This window comes from Electrophorus electricus, chromosome 11, assembly GCF_013358815.1.
Source record: "Electrophorus electricus isolate fEleEle1 chromosome 11, fEleEle1.pri, whole genome shotgun sequence".
NCBI lineage: Eukaryota > Metazoa > Chordata > Actinopteri > Gymnotiformes > Gymnotidae > Electrophorus > Electrophorus electricus.
The window spans coordinates 7857012-7872500 of NC_049545.1; the positions used below are offsets into that span (position 1 = coordinate 7857012).

Here is a 15489-nt window from a genome sequence, read left to right on the forward strand (position 1 = left end):
TCATGCAGAATAAACCTCTCACTCTGGCTGTACCTTATAACCACCGATGCGTTTCATCTCTTGTCTCATCACCGGATTCGTGTCTAAAACTGACAGAAGAACTTTCACTGATGCATAGAGAGAGCTGTCATCTGATGCCATGGCAACCAGGCTGAGAACAACTGCAGCTCCACCAATGTACTGGAAACTAGTGGCAGCACTGATGGACATAAATGTTCTCACTCCTGTGATTTAAAGTACAACAAAGAAACATGCTCAATGGCAAGCAAGTAAAAATAAGGTCACCGATGAAGTATGATTATGCATATTGATTATTTTCATAATGTTGTGAATAAATGTACAGACTAATAAAAGTATACATTTTTACCAAAATGAGCAACCAAGGCTGCCCCAATGGTTCTAGCTGTTCCAATAAGGTGCTGACTGATATTTTGAGCCAAGAAGACAGGAGTAGAGTTATCCCGTGATGTAATGCCCATCTATAAATAAACACAGTATAAGGGATGCAGTCTTCTGTATTGCAGGCAGGTAACCATTATGCTAATTTAATGTGTTAAGTATTGTGCTAAACTAATCCAGAACTGTCAAAAAGAGCAGCACCTCTTTGGCTATAAGACGGCAGTCCACCTCGTTGTACTCGTCTCTGATCTCTGCTATTGTAGTGACAGTGGACACTGCTGGGTTTATACCAAAGGAGATCCTCTCTGGAGAAACTAACCTCACTGGATAACACAGATTTTACATCAAAATGATCATAATCTTATATGCCATTGTATAGTATAGTCCACATTGCAAAGGAAGCATACAGAGGCAGCTATCATTGAGTAAAAAAAATCTAAAGGCAGTTTTCAAGCAAAGCAGACAGAAACAGACAGACAGCACTGTGCATTACCCACCTTGAGCATCAACAGCAAGATAGTTGCCCAGGTACTTAGTTCCCTGTGTGTACATGATCTCTACAGAATCAGAGCTCAGCACTTCCTCAAAAAGATATGTAGGACCGATCCGCCAGATCAGGGCAGCACGCTGTTTCCATATAGGGGGGGTGCCAATAATCCCACAAACATCAATAACTGCTGATGGATCCATTGCAATGCACTGACCTGGGAATGGCTGAATATATCTCATCTAGTAAAAGGAGACAGTGTATTGCTGTATGGTCCTAAATTATTGAACACAAAGAGCATAAATACTTAATGAAATACAGACGAAAGCATCACACCTATACTAACCTTTGATGTCCCAATCACCTCTCCGTCCAGATAAGCAGTTACTTTGCAACTCTTTTTGATGTCTTTGGCCATAGCAACAACTAGGTAATGCCACTGGCCTGGAATGAGCTGTCTGGAGCATTTAAAGCGCACTGTAACTGGGAGAGTAGTGGCAGCGCGAACCTCTGGTTCCATCATGTCTGTGGACCGAACACATCATGTCATTAAACTACTCTAAACTGCACTTGAATAGAAATAATTAGACAGCTTTGCAATCATCAGTACTGACTATATCATCAGTATGTCAGTCATTAAATCTCTCTGCAGTGTAGAAAAATAGAGATAAGGACAGTCACCTAAGAACTGGTAGGCCTCCTCCTCAGTGGAGATTACCAGACAGCCGTCTGAGGCAGAGATGCTGACAGACAGGCAGCTGAACTGCTGCTCAGCGCGAGACATGTGACGCACCAGATTGAGCAGGCGCACTGGGTGCGCATCGCAGGCTGAGCTGAACCTGCTGATCAGGAACCAGCAGGAAAAAGACAGGCCAGCGGAGGGTGGGAAACCCCGGCAGTCTGAATGGAAAGGAGGAAGGCCACGGTGACATCATCAGATAAAGCTTTGACTTCAGGCATGGAAGTCAGGCTAAATTCCTAAACTAGACCTGCTTCTGTTTGGGGTTTTACTGTGTAATCAAATGTCTGCAATCTTGGCTACTGGCAAAAAAAAAAATTCTCACCACTACCGATGCCTCCTGTGGGGATAGAGTCTGCACTGACTCCTTTCACAGTGGCAAGAGATGGCAGAAAGAGACACCTGAAAGTACAGAATGGGAGGATGCATGAACTTGTGCACAAAGTCATTTTGCGAGGCTGGTTTAACCATCTGTGAAACAGAGTTATTCTTAGTTACACACTTAGTTTATAATATTACATAGAATTTATTTTAATTACTATATTATTATAATATGTTGTAATGTAGCAGACAATGTGTTAGACCTCAGAGGGCTTTAGTTACAATAAGGGATGGCCAAGTTAACAAACCACTGGAGGTTCAGCTTTCAGGTTGCTGGAACCCACCCATATCCACTGTCAGTCATGTCAAACTCCACAAACGATGGGGAGACAGAGACTTTGTGAGGCCACAGGCTCCGTGGTGAAGTCAGTGAGACAAGGCTGATGATGCGGTGAAGGGGTACTGGCACCCCACCACCTGAGGATGTCTGCAGTAGGCTAAAACCCCTTTTTAAAGGCCTTTTGGAGACTTTAGTATCACCATCTACAAAATCTTTTGCCTGGTCTGTGCAGTGACCTTTAATAAATAAACATATCAGTTCACATATCTAAAAGAGATGCTAGTCATAAACTGCAAATTAGAAGTGATTCAAAAACAGGAACCAAAAAAGGGAGGAGTTTGTGAGTCTGTACCATTAGTGAGAGGATCTTGGCATGAAGTCATAGCCTCTGAGAAGGAGGTAGGAACCCAATTTTCAGTACTACACTTAAAAGGATCTCCAAAACACAGAAAGCGTCTGAAAGAAAGAAAAAAAAAAGCAAGCATTAACATGAACCAAGCCCTCTAATTGTATGGATAACTGAGCATGTTAAGGTGTAGATACTCTGCACATCATAAAGCCATAAAGCACATTTCCATCGCCTTGGTCTCACCTTAGGGACTTATGGTCTATGGACTGGGAGGCAAGCTTCTCGAAGACCCGCACAACAGGCAGGTGCAGTGAGAGGGTGCTACTGCTGAGGATGGCCCCACAGTGGTTCAACAGTGTGACCAGCAGACCTGACTCACACATGATCTGCCTGTTCTGCTCTGACTTCACCATAGCCTGCACATGATGGGCCACTGCTAACTGCAGCTCAGCGGATAACTGCAGGGGGAAGGCCAGGGACACAGAGAGACCATCCGTGTCCGTGTTACCATGCTTCAAATGAGTGGACAATATGCATGCATCTTCTGGGCCTATGTTTATTTTGTACATTAATATTATATATGGCCAATTATGTTAATAATACTTTTATTTGTTAGTTTTAATCAATTATTATTAATCAATTATTATGTTTATTATTTATTTTATTGTGTTTTAATTATTATTTTTTTCACAAATAAAACCTGTAATAATGTGCAATAGCTCACAAACATGTTTAATCTTGTATTTAATCTAGATTACAAGAATTTCCATTGAGTATATATTAACCGCAGTTTACTACTAACCTGAGGGTCACTAGGGCAGTAGATATGAGGCAGAAGAGTCATGATGACCTTAATTCCTCCAGGGTGCAATATTGTAAGATCAGAGGAAAACCTGAGCATAGAGAAAATTCCCACTGTTCCTTCCACTTTTGGTAAGCAGTTCTAAATTTTAAATCATTACCAAATCAAACTAAACCCCTTTACTGCTTATTTAGTACAACAGTTGTTTCTAGAAACAATGCATCCAACTTTATTTACATTTACAAGAAGTAAATGTATTTTTTATTTACAAGAAGTAAATTGTACAGTCATTGCTTTTTCACAGGGTTGCTGTGGGGAAGGAGGCCATAGGAGAGAAAGAAGGGAACCCTCAAGCAAATTGTGGTTAAGAGCATTGTCACAGTGACTTGTAGGGACACAAGCCATCTGCCATTACACTTCACACACAGAGTCACAGTGACCTGTCTGGGATTCAAAACACAATTCCAATAGGTTAAAGTGTAATAGCATGATGTGTACATAAAGCCAGCTATCAATAGCACCCACCTTCCAGACTCTGTAGAGACCGATGAGACACTGAGCACTGTCCCGTTCCTGTCCCAGCCCTGAAAGTCTTCCTGGCTGGGTTGCTCCTCCGTGCTATAGCTCGAGAGAGTCTCCTGCTTCTGCTCGATTTCCACAGCCTCCTGCAGCCCAGTGTATGAGTCTACATCCATACAGACCCCTGTGGCAAACTGCTCCAGGAAACGCAGCAGTCTGACGCAATCCTGCAGTTGCGCGGGAAGCGCCGAGCTCTCAGCCACCTCCACAAACTGTAGAAAGCTCCGGTGACCTATACCCACATCTTCCTCCACCATGGGCCTGCTGCTGAAGCAGCCCAGCCTGAGCAGGGCCTCAGCCAGCCGCTCGTACTGGCCGGTAGCATGAAAGAAGTGGGTGTTGATGAGATTCAGATGCACGGCCAGGGCAACTGTGTGCAGGGCGAGCAGAAGCAGGTCCATGAGGGCATGATGGGAAATGGAAGCCCATACACCTGTTGGCTGCTCCAGCAGCGCACCCTCCATGTCCACCACCATGGAGAGCAGGGCATTGAAACCACACGCCGTACGGAAAGCATTCAAGCTGTTCGGGTTATCTAGCACTCTCAGGATAGACTGGGCAGAGAGGTAGAAAGGGATCAATAGAAAGGATGAATTTGCTTTGAACATTGAATTTGAACAATGAATTCTATGTGATCATCAGTATCACAATTATCATAATTATTTTTAGGTCTGTGCAAGTCAGTCAAGGCCCAAAACTGAGATGTGTTAAATTTGCTCTGAAAAATGGCACATCACTCTAAAAAAAGGATGAGGTGGTTAAGTGGGGATCCAATTCCAGGCTTAGCACAAATTGGTTTAGCCTTTATTCAGTTTACCATACTAATACATCAAAGAGCTAATGTGTCATAATATGAAGCCTAAAAACTAATTAGGACCAATAGAAGTAATCAGAACAGCCTTGACACATTTCACACAGTGGTCTGGGAGAATCCAATTGCTATCTGCTTTAACCCAGTTACACTTAAATAGTCTGCAAGTTAGTATTCTTGTGCTTGAACCTAAAAAATGGACATGTACAGTAACTGGCTAATTTGGTTACATAAAATTAGATTTCTTTCACATTCACTGATCTGATATTGCTCATAATTTTCAGTGTGTCACACCACCAGACTGTGATCCTAATCAAATTGAGCCTGAGCTAACAGCTAATTGTATATTAGCAAATCAATCTGAATTTGTCTGTAATGTAATCAGTCTCCCAAAGGCTTGGATAATAAATTCAAACACTTATTATGCGTTAAAATTGGTACAATTTGTTAAAAATTAAAACATAAACCTGAATCTGACAGTAGCCCCCCAAAGGCTGAGCTCAATTCAGTACACAGCCACTCCCATCTCTTTTCTATTGCATAAGTACAAATGTAAGAATAAAAGAATGAGAGTGGATCATAAAAAGGAGATGATGCTCAGAGACAGAATGAAAAATTTCAAAAGTACAAGAATTAGAACACCGAACAAGACCTTAAAGGACAAAAGAAGAGTCAAGGAAGCAAGAGAACGCAAAGGAAGGTGAGCAGTGTACCTGCAGTAGGTCATGTTTGAGCTGTATTTCAGTCTCCGTGGATGAGCATAGCGCTCCCACTGCAGTGCTCATGAACTCCTCTGGGTTCATCTGAGCCAGCTGCTCTAGCACACACAGAGCTGGACCACGGAACTGCTCATCATCCAGGAAAATCTTTATATAGGGAATCATCCCCAAGTCCTTTATGCACACTGATGCAGTCATGAGAGAAACCATTGGTTACACTCATTATTTTTGAGCATTTTTGTGTATTAGCCATGTGTGTGTGTGTCTAATATTTTATATATATATATATATATATATATATATATATATATATATATATATATATATATATATATATATATATATAGAGAGAGAGAGAGAGAGAGAGAGAGAGAGAGAGAGAGAGAGAGAGAGAGAGAGAGAGAGATACATACACTGCCTGGCTAAAAAAAGGTCACCACCTGGATTTAACTAAGCAAATAGGTAAGAGCCTTCCATTGGATAATTACTGCATGGGTGATTATGTTTCAGCTGGTAAGTAATTTAACGCTAACTGATGCAGTGAGTAGCTTCTTATTTGTTAAACAACCAAGTCGAATGATACATCCTGGGGTCATGGAAAAGATGTTAATCTGTTTCAGAAGGGTCAAATTATTCACATGCAAGAAGCAGAGAAAACATCTAAGGAGATTACTGAAACTACTAAAATCAGGTTAAGAACTGTACAACGCATAAAAAGTGGAAGGACAGTGGGGAACCATCATCTTCGAGGAAGGAATGTGGTCTGAAAAAAAATTGGTGATCACTCAAACGTGTGGTGAAATCAAATCGAAGAAAAACAACAGTAGAACTTAAGGATTTGTTTAATAGTGAAAGTAAGAGCATTTCCACATGCACAATGTGAAGGGAACTCAAGGGATTGGGACTAAACAGCTGTGTAGCCTTAAGAAAACCACTTGTCAGTGAGGCTAATCGGGAAAAATGGCTTCAATTTGCTAGGGAGCATAAAGATTGGACTCTGGAGCAATGGAAGAAGGTCATGTGGTCTGATGAGTCCAGATTTGCCCTGTTCCAGAGTGATCGGTGCATCAGGGTAAGAAGAGAGGCAACTGAAGTGATGCACCCATCATGCCTAGTTTTCACACAAAGATTGGCCACCAGAGTCCAGACCTGAACCCCACTGAGAATCTTTGGTATGTGTTGGAGAAGACTTTGCGCAGTAGTCCAAATCTCCCATCATCAATACAAGATCTTGGGGGAAAAATTAATGCAACTCTGGATAGAAATAAATGTTGTGACATTGCAGAAGCTTGTGGAAATGATGCCACGATGAATGCGAGCCATAACCAAAGCTAAAGGTGGTCCAATTAAATATTAGAGTGTGTGACCTTTTTTTTGGCCAGGCAGTGTTATATATATATATATATATATATATATATATATTAAAAAGGTGTGACTGCAACTATAATGTGTGACTGCAACTGCAACTGTAACTGCCGGTTAAACTATTTGCCAGAGTAATAGTTAAATACTCCCTTGAGTTAACATAAAGATGATGAGTTTGCTATACCTGTGTTTTTGATGGATCTCAATGACAGAGCAGCAACTACGTTTAACATGTTAGTGGTGAGCTGCCTGTCACAGTCTCTCAGCTTGGTCTTCCCTGTCCATAAGGAAAATCTCCATTCAGTGCCTAGGGTTTCAACACTTACACACATGAAATGAAAGGGCGCAGGCGGGTGTGTGTGCGGCGGGTCTCACCCGTAATGCCAGCCTTCCTCAGTATCTTTGCTCTTTTTCGCAGTTCCAGGAGGAGCAGCTCCATCAGGCCACTGTCGCTCAGCACATCGGTGAGCAGGGTGCTGTGCTCCACCAAGCGACGGAGGCATCGCAGTGCCGCCACACTGAACGCCTGACACACGCCCTCCTTCAGCACACCATGCACCTTCCTCAACACATCATGGGGGATGTAGGAGAGCTGGATGACCACGGTCTCCAGCAGCTCGAAGAAAAGGCCATGCACGCCCACCGGCTTCTGCCACACACACTCAGCCAGCTGCGCCAATGACTGCAGCGTCCACTCAAGCAGGAAGAAGTTGGCCTTGTCCCATGACCAGATCTTCTGCACAGTGCGCAAGATCTGGGTGCAGGTCAGCGTGCTGCTTGAACGCAGGAATGAGGACTGGATGATCTGGAAAGCTTTAAGATTCTTAACTGCAAATCCTGGGGAAGGATATAATTCGGTTATTACATCTGAAACTGAGTAAACTGAGAGAAGTATATGAAGGCTTTTTTAGTCTGAGAGTCAGTGGATACAGCACAAATGTCATGTATTACAGTATTGTCTTTTTTCACAATCCTATGTGGCTATTAAATCTATTCTAGCAAATATCTACTATATCTACATATATCTACTGAGTGTACAGTGCCATGACATTATAAATACCTAGTGGCCCATATACATTGCATTGTATTTAAATTAAGTTACTCTCTTACAGATAGACTGAAACTCTGTTATTCAGCATGCAAAAATAAGTACAAACATTATATCCACAATCAAGTATATATCAAACCCTGTCAAATGATTATAAAAGAATGTTTGGCTCCCTGGACAAAAATGCACTAATGATTAGAGTAAATAAATATATAGCTGGAGGTTAATATGATTGAATTTCACCCTTAATTAAAATCACATCAGAGCCAAATGGAATCACGCTAGGAAAAGGGCCATGTTTCCTTCTCTCTGGAGTGAGATGCTCTGCCTGGAGATAAATGGTGGACTGTGGTACAGACCAGGAGAATGGATGCAGGGCATCTTAAATGGGTTAGCGACGAGGGCTACACTTCATCATCCTGGACATAATTGCCTTTGCCTTGTCGTTAACATGAAGCGGTGGGGGGAGATGCAGTTAGGTGCTCAAAACCCGCACTACGTACGCACCTTTGGTCAGTGGGGGGTCGAACTTGAAGTCTGGTGGCTGGGGGTTGTTCACACACAGGGCCACTTTTAGCTCTGCCTTGCCAAACAAGGTGAGGGAGGCAATGAGGTCCAAAAGGTCTTCCACGGGGGAGAAGTGCTCCTCTGCTGTTTCCTCCTCACAGCTGAAAAAAGACAAACAGGTGGCACTGTCTGTCTGTGTTACCAGATGCTTAAGGGGGTGGTTCTACAGTAGTAAGGGTAAGGGTAAGAGACCTTAAAAAAGCCAAATGTAAGTTATTTAGTCATTTTCATTGAAAGGTCTATTGAAATCTGCAAACACTTTGATACATGGAATGTACAACTACTGAAGAAGGACATTTCTCTTCGATATATGTTAGAGCCCTGTGGTTAATGTTCATTCCGGAGTGAAAACAGTCCCCTGAGTTTGGACATGGCTGTGTAAATAAAGAGGACGGGATGTGGGAGACATCACCCTGTGGTGACCTCTCTGCCAACAGAAGCGCACACTCAGAGAGTCAGGGAGAGAGCCAGCATGATCCCTAATGACATGGAGCTTAATTTACTACTGATCTCATTATGACAGCCTTCATTATTAAACCAACTGGAATGTAAAGGATCTGGAAAAGCAATGTAAAAGCAAGGGAGAGAGGAGGCAGGAATATCCGCAAGCCTTTAGCAGAGTCTCAGCATTTACATTTACATTCATAGCATTTAGCAGGCACTCTTACACAGAGCGACTTACAAAAGTGCTTTGTCATTTATTCATAGCATACATCCTAGCCAGTAGAGTAGGTTGGAGTCCAATATACCAATAATCTAGAATACTGTAGAAATACAGGGATCAATGCTGATGCCTAGTAGTACAACATACATAAGCTCTATCTTAGAAAATGATAAGTGCAATAAACAATAAGTACTAGTAAACACATTTACTCCCAAGATAATTTCCTGGAGGTGGTGACAACCCCAAATCAAATTACATTCAATCTTCAAGCTTCAATCTTCAACATATTTGTATCTTTTCTTTTTAGGTCTAGCCATTACTTCCTTCTAAGAAATGCTGCTTTCTGAGTGTGTGAAGACGTACCATGCCATGATTGACTGGAGGACAGTGTAGCCATCATTGTTCTCAAACTCCTCAAAAAGAGCAGAGCTGATGGGGTAAGAGTCCTTCACAAAGCTGAATACACTGACTGCCACCTCGGCTAGGACTGGCCCAGGGACCTGTTTGTTCATTTTCTGCAGGTTTTGGATGCAGATCTTCATACAGTTCTTAGCTACACAGAGGACAAGGAAGGACGCTTTAAATAATACATATAAATAAATACATTTATCTTCATGGATAAAATTAGTAATGCATGTATAATCTAAATGTGCAAATATCATGGCGTTCACTTTAGCCATATTTATTCAGTTTCTACTCTATTATTGTCAATCTTGTATATTCCAAGATTTTGTCCAAGTAGTCACTGTCATTAAAGCATGATATGAAACCCCTATTAAAATGACCAAATTAGCCGTTTCAAATAGAATCATGTCAAAAACAGATCTTGTTCTAGAAGAATATGTGACCACAAACTTTTCATAATCAGTGGTCTGGAAAAGTCAAATGAATTATGAAGATATCATGTAAAAGGAAACTTAAGTTGCTAATGACTGTCATGTGGCTACCGATAACTATATCTTGTAATGTACTTGAAATTATTCAAAATTCAAATTATTCAAAATTGTGCAGCCAGGATACTGCATGGAGGGTACGGAAATATGAACATATTGGCTCCCTGTCCTATACCCTGTAATTCTAGTAGCAACTTCCTAGAACTAAATTGCCTACAATTGTGTCCTGTTCAGCCGTCCTTCACCTTTGGAATGTCTTCCTGATTGTCTGAGTCTTCCATGAACTCTGACTTCTTTTAAAACTGGCTTAAAGACACTATAATTTAGATAAGCCTTTTCTTAATGTTATAATGAGACACTGAGCATAGTATGGAGATATTTCATTTAGAAATGCCATTTATTAAATATTGTAGTGGTTTGGTGATTTTATTATCTACCCTTTCCTTCTTTCTCAGTTGTATTATTTTTTTTATAATGTTATGTTTTTATACTTGTATTAAATTTATCTTTGTAGCACCTTAGGATTTTTACCCAAACAAAAGGTGCATTAAAAATAAAATGCTTTATTATTATATTTACAGCATTTGGCAGATGCTTATACATTCATCGGTATAACAGTACCTGTGCAGCGAACTTGTTTAGTGTTTACTAAACACTAACTGACTTTAGTGTTACTAGCCCCATGCTCTACCTGCTCTACCAGGTGAGCTATAGGAGCTAGTTAAAGGAGCTCATACCATAAGCTCAAATCATATTAACATAATTATTTAACATAAAAATCACACATTTTGCCAATACTCTTCTGCTAAAACCTGGCATAATCCCATTTACCTCTTCAGAAAACTACTTTGATCTAACAGTATTGCTTATAATGCATAATTGGATGCACAGGTTCATCACTCCATATCTATAAAATGGCAGCATCACAAAAATATCAGGACATTATGAATACATAATTAGAAAAGCAAAGAGTGGAGAAATGAAAACATGTAGCTTTTTAGACAATAGTGCATGTAGGCTGCTTAACAATCAATCGGCCCTGACAGGAACAAAAAGGCAGTACATTAAGTCTCAATGTCTATGTGTGTGTGTGTGTATGTGTGTGCACGTGTGCACATATGCAGGTAAGAGAGCTGACCTTGCAGTGCTGGGATGGTGTTTGGAACCTGTGCTGCTGACACAGCCCTGAGCACACGCGAGGCCTGTCTCCTCCACATAGGGCTGCACTGGTCCCAGAAGGAGGTGAGGGCAATTATCAAACACTGCAGCTCCTGCGTCTCCACCATTTCCTCGACAAACTGACCCAGCCTGCACAGCTGCAGCACCACCTGAGGGACACAGCACAGCCAAGACTTTTCATAGCAACTGCCCACTTTGCAACAACCTGAGACTGCAAGATCAGACATGTCCTACCTGAGTAAATATGTCTTGGAAAGAGCATTTTTGATCTTCTGCCTGACCTTTGACAGTGCGGGGAGGCAAGGCCACAAACAGATACAGGCACTTCACTAAAGCTGAAGCCAGTCCAGACTCAATGGCAGCAGTCGACCCCTGTTAAATGAGATGTTATCAATTACCCCCATTCCACTGAAAGAGCATGTTCACACTGACTTCAGGTTCAGGTCAAGGAAAAGGGCAGCTGCAGCAAAATAAGAGTAAATCATTATTTAAGGGCTTGAGCATTCACACCGCTAAATAATGATTTGTGGATGAAAAAATGATTATGAATGAATTTTGTATTTGTATAGCACCTTTCAAGGAACCCAAGGTCATTTTACAATTAACACACACAGCTTTTACATCCAGTCACATGCCAGTGAGGAGAAGCAGCCAATTTCACACAACATACTCTCATCTGGAAACCTCAGCCCCCTGGGGGACTGATTCAGGTGCAGGGAGGGGAGAGAGGACCACACCCAGGACAGAGCACTATCCACCACTGGCCATGCAGACACACAATCACACTAGGACAACTTTATTACACACACACACACACACACACACACACACACACACACACACACACACACACACACACACACACACATACATACACACACACACACACACACATACATACACACACACACACACACCAGGTATCAAACCTATGATTTCTGCATTATTTTAACATTTACTTTATTGACTTAACAAGTACTCTAATGAGGAACAACATTGCACAAAAGCAATTTCACAAAATATAAAGACCTCCTGCAAGGATCCCAAACCTAAAGACAAGAGATTTTATTAGCTTTATTCATACATGCAATATCAAGTGTAAGAGCAAGTTTAAGGCATACATATTACAGGACCATTTCACTGTCAGCACACACAGATAAGTAGAAGTAGATTAAGTAAGTCTTAAGAAATGAGGTGGCTGAAACAGAAGAGAAATGCTGCATTTCCAACTGCCCCATTTCTCTCTTCCTTCCTTTCAGTTCAATACACAAAAAATAGACACAAACTGTAGGTGCAGGCTAATAACAGGCTAATAGTTTTTTCACACTAGCACTTGTTTTTTATTTTTATTTGTTTATATTTTTACTCATTAGAAAATGAATTCAATTCATCCAATTAAAATAAAAATTTTGCATATACTTAGTTTTTCGCAAAACAGTTAATGCAATTCCCCCACTGAAATTCCACAGTTCCCCCAAATGACTCCAAAATATCCTTCCAACAAAAACAAGCTTCTGAAAGCAATATAGTATGAAGGAGGCATTACAGCTTGATTAGTAACTTGGCTTGTCATGATATATGAATAGGAAGTAACTCCATTTGTTAAATTTTAAAAATAACTCAATATTGTGCTGCTATCATCATATCAGTTTAAAAGATCTATTGGCAACGTTCCACCACCAAAAAAAGAAAATGGAGTGGTGCTGTAGTTAGCAGCTCATCAGTCATGTGTGGGGCAAAAAGTAGCTGACAAATTTTCTATGACAACAGCTGATATACAAATTGTAAATGGAAACCAATTGTAAATGGCAACTGTTTGTAGATGTACCTAATAAAGTGGTAAGTGAGTGATGGTGTAATACAGTGTTTCCAATAACGTGTGTTGTGAATGTAGAAGATAATACTGTGACTTACAGCTTCACTAGTAGACAAAATAGACATGGCCTTCAGCAGTAGCCATCCTTTGCTGTTGTCATGTTCAGAGTGTTGAAAAAACTGCTCCAACTCTTGCCGTGCTTCCTCTATTGTAAATAAACGTATAGATACATAATTAGACACACCGTGCTCAACTATTGTAATTTACAGTAAATAAAATAATTTTTAAAAAATATAAAGTTTTGAAATTAAATGCATGCAGATTTGTGCCAACTGTTTATTCCAGTATCTATAATCATGACTTCTTGTCATTTAAATAAGAAATGCAACAGCAGTTAGTGCTTAGATTTACAAGCTCTGTGTAACTGTATATCAGGTATTAATCAATAACACTAAAAACTAATTTAAACTTATTATATTCTATAAAAAGACAAGCAACTCTCATAAATGCTCCAACACCCATTCTCAGTTAGAGCTGTTAAAAGCAACCCCAAGCCCACATCCTCCAGCACATGATTGGCTGTGAGCTATTCCAGTGTGTGAGCAGCACGACTGAGCAGCACTGACTCAGTTGAAGGGAGGGTTGATGGTACCTGCGGGTCTTTCTGCCACTCTGTGCTGAATGTGAAACACCAGTGTCTCTCCAACCTGAGAGGCCACAACCTGCAGGTCCCAGACCTCAGAGCCACTGCTGCTTTCAGATACCTTCAAGAGCACAGACATGAATGTCAGCCTGTCTTTTTGAGGAACTGGTCAACACACAAGAGCCTGCAAACAATACTGCCTTTGTTTCAGTAAAAACAACAACAACAAAAAAAAACAACTGAAGATTTAAAAGGTTGTTCTGTGCATCAGAACCTGTTATTTATACAGAGAAGATTTTTGTGGGATAACAGAGGCGTTCATGCACATGCACATGCACTTTCAAAAACACAGATGGAAGTTTCATTTCTCTATTTTGTGAGATCATTGCATGGGTGACCTCTACACAAATGTCTCATGACTTACAAAATAGTTTGTAGTGGAGCTTATACTATATGTTATGGCTTTTTACATGTTGGCAAATCCTGATTGGAATGAAAGACTGGTGAACGAGTCACACATGCATTAAACTCCCACATATGTAAGGAGCACCTGAGCACATATCAGTGCTTATAAGTCAGATCAGTGATAGTCACTAAACAAATGACCTCTGGATTTTACAGAGGAAATGCAAGAGTATTTGCTCTAACTTGGTCTTATATAATTCTCCTTGAGATTGAGGGATGTTGTATTCACTTCATAGAAAATGTAATACTCTCATGTTATGCTAATCATTGCTCATACCCTTGTCTCAGAAAATACCTATTTCTGATTGGCTAGCAGTTGTTCATTTTTTTCTTATTTGGGAAAACTTCTAACAATATTAATAGTTATATATGGATATGTGTGGGTGAGAAAAAGTTATCCAAGTAAAATTACAATGAAATTTGCCATTTTCATACCATTCACTTTACAAATATACACCACAGTATTTTAAGCAGATGTAAGCATCAAGTTGGGATGTCCTTTGCCTTCTGCATTATTTTGTGATACTGGGATATTTTGTTGGGTGTCTTCTCTTATATAAGATACACTCATATTGAGATCTTTTTGTTTTCACCTTTTCCAACTTTTCATGAAATGGCAAGATTTTATACATTCACATGACAAAGAGGTCACACAACTACTTACCATTACCATGTCATACTAATACAGGTATAGCTGCATAATGGAGTCAAACAACCACTTACCATTACCATGTTATACTAATACAGTTGACTATGTAATCAGCTCATCATCCCTATCTCTCTATCACTTTCTGTGTATTACTGGGTCATTACCTGAATGAACAGGGGCAGCAGCAGGTCAAGCTGCTGCTCACGGCCTTCTGCAGATGCCCTGCGCAACTGCCGGAGCTGCTGTCTGAGAAGCATAGCTCCATCCAGCCCAAAAACAGGGCCGGCCTCTCTCCCAACCTCTGTGTACTCTTTGCCTCTCTTCCTCTCTGTAGCTTCCACTAGGTCCCCAGAGGCTCCATTCTGCTTATTCATCTGATCCATGTCTCTTCCACTGGCTTCCTTCAGAAAGTGGGTTAAATGAATATTATTATTAGTAGTAGTAATAGTAGTAGTAGTAGTAGTAGTATTAAATATTATTATTAATAATCATGATGATGATGATGATGATGATGATGATAATAATAATGATAATAATTGTGTGTGTGTGTGTGTGTGTGTGTGTGTGTGTGTGTGTGTGTGTGTGTGTGTGTGTGTGTGTGTTTCGGTACACTGTGCACAATTGCCTGCCACTTCTCACTGGTGTGTATCTGGA

The 15489-nt window shown here is 40.7% G+C and overlaps 1 protein-coding gene across 4 annotated transcripts in view; it reads right to left on the reverse strand.

Moving 5' to 3' along the window:
* Positions 1–15489, reverse strand: part of wdfy4 (WDFY family member 4) — a 40709-nt gene that overhangs the window by 23827 nt on the left and 1393 nt on the right. For 2 of the 4 annotated variants that reach the window (XM_035531335.1, XM_027009843.2), the window contains exons 2-23: positions 15000–15236; positions 13731–13842; positions 13177–13283; positions 11497–11634; positions 11222–11411; positions 9554–9743; positions 8467–8627; positions 7287–7748; positions 7096–7188; positions 5541–5731; positions 3963–4570; positions 3438–3528; positions 2879–3093; positions 2639–2742; positions 2291–2522; positions 1951–2027; positions 1568–1786; positions 1233–1411; positions 897–1128; positions 601–722; positions 368–479; positions 34–224 (exon numbers count right to left, since the gene is read on the reverse strand). In XM_035531335.1, the coding sequence (XP_035387228.1) occupies positions 34–224; positions 368–479; positions 601–722; positions 897–1128; positions 1233–1411; positions 1568–1786; positions 1951–2027; positions 2291–2522; positions 2639–2742; positions 2879–3093; positions 3438–3528; positions 3963–4570; positions 5541–5731; positions 7096–7188; positions 7287–7748; positions 8467–8627; positions 9554–9743; positions 11222–11411; positions 11497–11634; positions 13177–13283; positions 13731–13842; positions 15000–15236 (4263 nt within the window). Of the gene's footprint in view, positions 1–33; positions 225–367; positions 480–600; positions 723–896; positions 1129–1232; positions 1412–1567; positions 1787–1950; positions 2028–2290; positions 2523–2638; positions 2743–2878; positions 3094–3437; positions 3529–3962; positions 4571–5540; positions 5732–7095; positions 7189–7286; positions 7749–8466; positions 8652–9553; positions 9744–11221; positions 11412–11496; positions 11635–13176; positions 13284–13730; positions 13843–14999; positions 15237–15489 lie in introns of all 4 variants that reach the window. The other 2 variants (XM_035531334.1, XM_035531333.1) reach the window with 1 other exon arrangement.